The sequence below is a fragment of the Chroicocephalus ridibundus genome, unplaced genomic scaffold (genome assembly GCF_963924245.1).
Source record: "Chroicocephalus ridibundus unplaced genomic scaffold, bChrRid1.1 SCAFFOLD_308, whole genome shotgun sequence".
Classification (NCBI taxonomy): domain Eukaryota; kingdom Metazoa; phylum Chordata; class Aves; order Charadriiformes; family Laridae; genus Chroicocephalus; species Chroicocephalus ridibundus.
This window is the reverse complement of record NW_026961208.1, coordinates 132,883-134,823: the sequence shown is the minus strand read 5'-3', so window position 1 is coordinate 134,823 and position 1,941 is coordinate 132,883. Positions and strand designations below refer to the sequence as shown.

The 1,941-nt window shown below is 52.8% G+C and overlaps 1 protein-coding gene across 1 annotated transcript; it reads left to right on the top strand.

Annotated features, from left to right (window-relative positions):
• Positions 1 to 564: 564 nt before the first annotated feature.
• On the top strand, positions 565 to 1,482 carry LOC134509133 (olfactory receptor 14J1-like). The gene has a single exon (XM_063321612.1). The coding sequence runs from the start codon at positions 565 to 567 to the stop codon at positions 1,480 to 1,482; it is 918 nt and encodes a 305-aa protein (XP_063177682.1).
• Positions 1,483 to 1,941: the final 459 nt, after the last annotated feature.

The following is a 1,941-nucleotide window of genomic DNA, read 5'->3' as shown; positions in this document are numbered from 1 at the left end:
GCAGAGACATGGGCAGGGAGTGAGAAGGAGCTGCTGCCAGAAGCGCTGTGGGAGGGGGGTTTGGGCACCTCCCTGCTCCCCTCAGCAGTGCCGATGCCTTCCGCGGGCAATCCCCTGTCTCCTCTTCCACCCAGCACAGCCTCTGCCTCGAGGGCACAGGGACCAGCTCCCCTCACTCTGCACTAAGGGATGGTCCTTTTCCCTCTCTGGACACATGAGGGATGACTTTCAGCGCAGTAGAAACGCCAAGGATTTCTGCTTCAAAAACATGGCTCAGAGGTGGAGGGGGACAGCAGGACAAAACAGAAAAAAGGCCCAAAGCTCTGCTCTGCTGTCGGAGAATCTGGGAGAAGCAATGTTGGAAAGTTCTTTGAGATCATGAGTGGATCTGATCTCAGAACAGCCTAGGTTCCACATTACCTCCTGCTGTAGGACAGAACTGACTCCTCCTGGGCAGTTTGGGGGATTTCTATGGGAAATGGCCTTGATTTTGCTCAGAAAAATCTCCGCTAACTTATCAGCGTCCTTTCCTCCATGCATAGCCCGCATGCCCAAAGGCAGCAGATGTCCAACGGCAGCTCCATCACCCAGTTCCTCCTCCTGGCATTCGCAGACACACGGGAGCTGCAGCTCTTGCACTTCGGGCTCTTCCTGGGCATCTACCTGGCTGCCCTCCTGGCCAACAGCCTCATCATCACCGCCATCGCCTGTGACCAGCGCCTCCACACCCCCATGTACTTCTTCCTCCTCAGCCTCGCCCTCCTCGACCTTGGCTGCATCTCCACCACTGTCCCCAAATCTATGGCGAATTCCCTATGGGACAACAGGGCCATCTCCTACTGGGGATGTGTAGCACAGGTCTTTTTTTTCTTTTTCTGTGCTGCAGCAGAGTTTTCTCTTCTCACTGTCATGTCCTATGACCGCTACGTTGCCATCTGCAAACCCCTGCACTACGGGACCCTGATGGGCAGCAGAGCTTGTGTCCACATGGCAGCAGCTGCCTGGGGCAGTGGGTTTCTCAATGCTCTGCTGCACACGGCCAGTACATTTTCCCTGCCCCTCTGCCAGGGCAATGCTGTGGACCAGTTCTTCTGTGAGATCCCCCAGATCCTCAAGCTCTCCTGCTCAGACACCTGCCTCAGGGAATTTCAGCTTCTCGTGTTTAGTGCTTTTGCCTTTTTGGCATGTTTCGTTTTCATCGTGCTGTCCTATGTGCAGATCTTCAGGGCCGTGCTGAGGATCCCCTCTGAGCAGGGGCAGCACAAAGCCTTTTCCACGTGCCTCCCTCACCTGGCCGTGGTCTCCCTGTTTGTCAGCACTGCCATGTTTGCCTACCTGAAACCCCCCTCCATCTCCTCCCCAGTTCTCGATCTGGTGGTGGCAGTGCTGTACTCAGTGGTGCCTCCAGCACTGAACCCCCTCATCTACAGCATGAGGAACCAGGAGCTCAAGGATGCAGTCTGGAAATTGGTGACCAGATGATTTTCAGAAGCAATAAACCGTCTTGTTTTGGAAATCACTCATAATGTAACTCATCACAGTGAAAGCCAAGATTCTGTATTTTCTGTTGGGTTTTGTTTGAGTTTGTGATTGTGTCATTGTTTTTCTTTGCATAATGCTGTCCACAAAGAAGCGTCGTTATTTTTCCTGTTTCTAATTATGCATCTGTCTTAATTTGTGAATCCCACAGGCATTGTAAAAGAGGACCTGTGCTCTCTGTCTCTTTAAACAAAACAAAGAACCTTCTAGCGACTTGTTTGCCCAAGATCTTTCCTCTGGAACTCACTCTGGAGCTGCAGGGCTATGCCTGTGAGCAGAGGTGGAGGGGAAAGTGTCTCAGCACAGCAGCACTGTCAGGGAGCACCAGCCTTCTTCTTTTCAGATTTATTCTCTGTTTCCACACTCTCCTGCTGAGCGCTGGTGCTGCTGTAAGGACCGAGT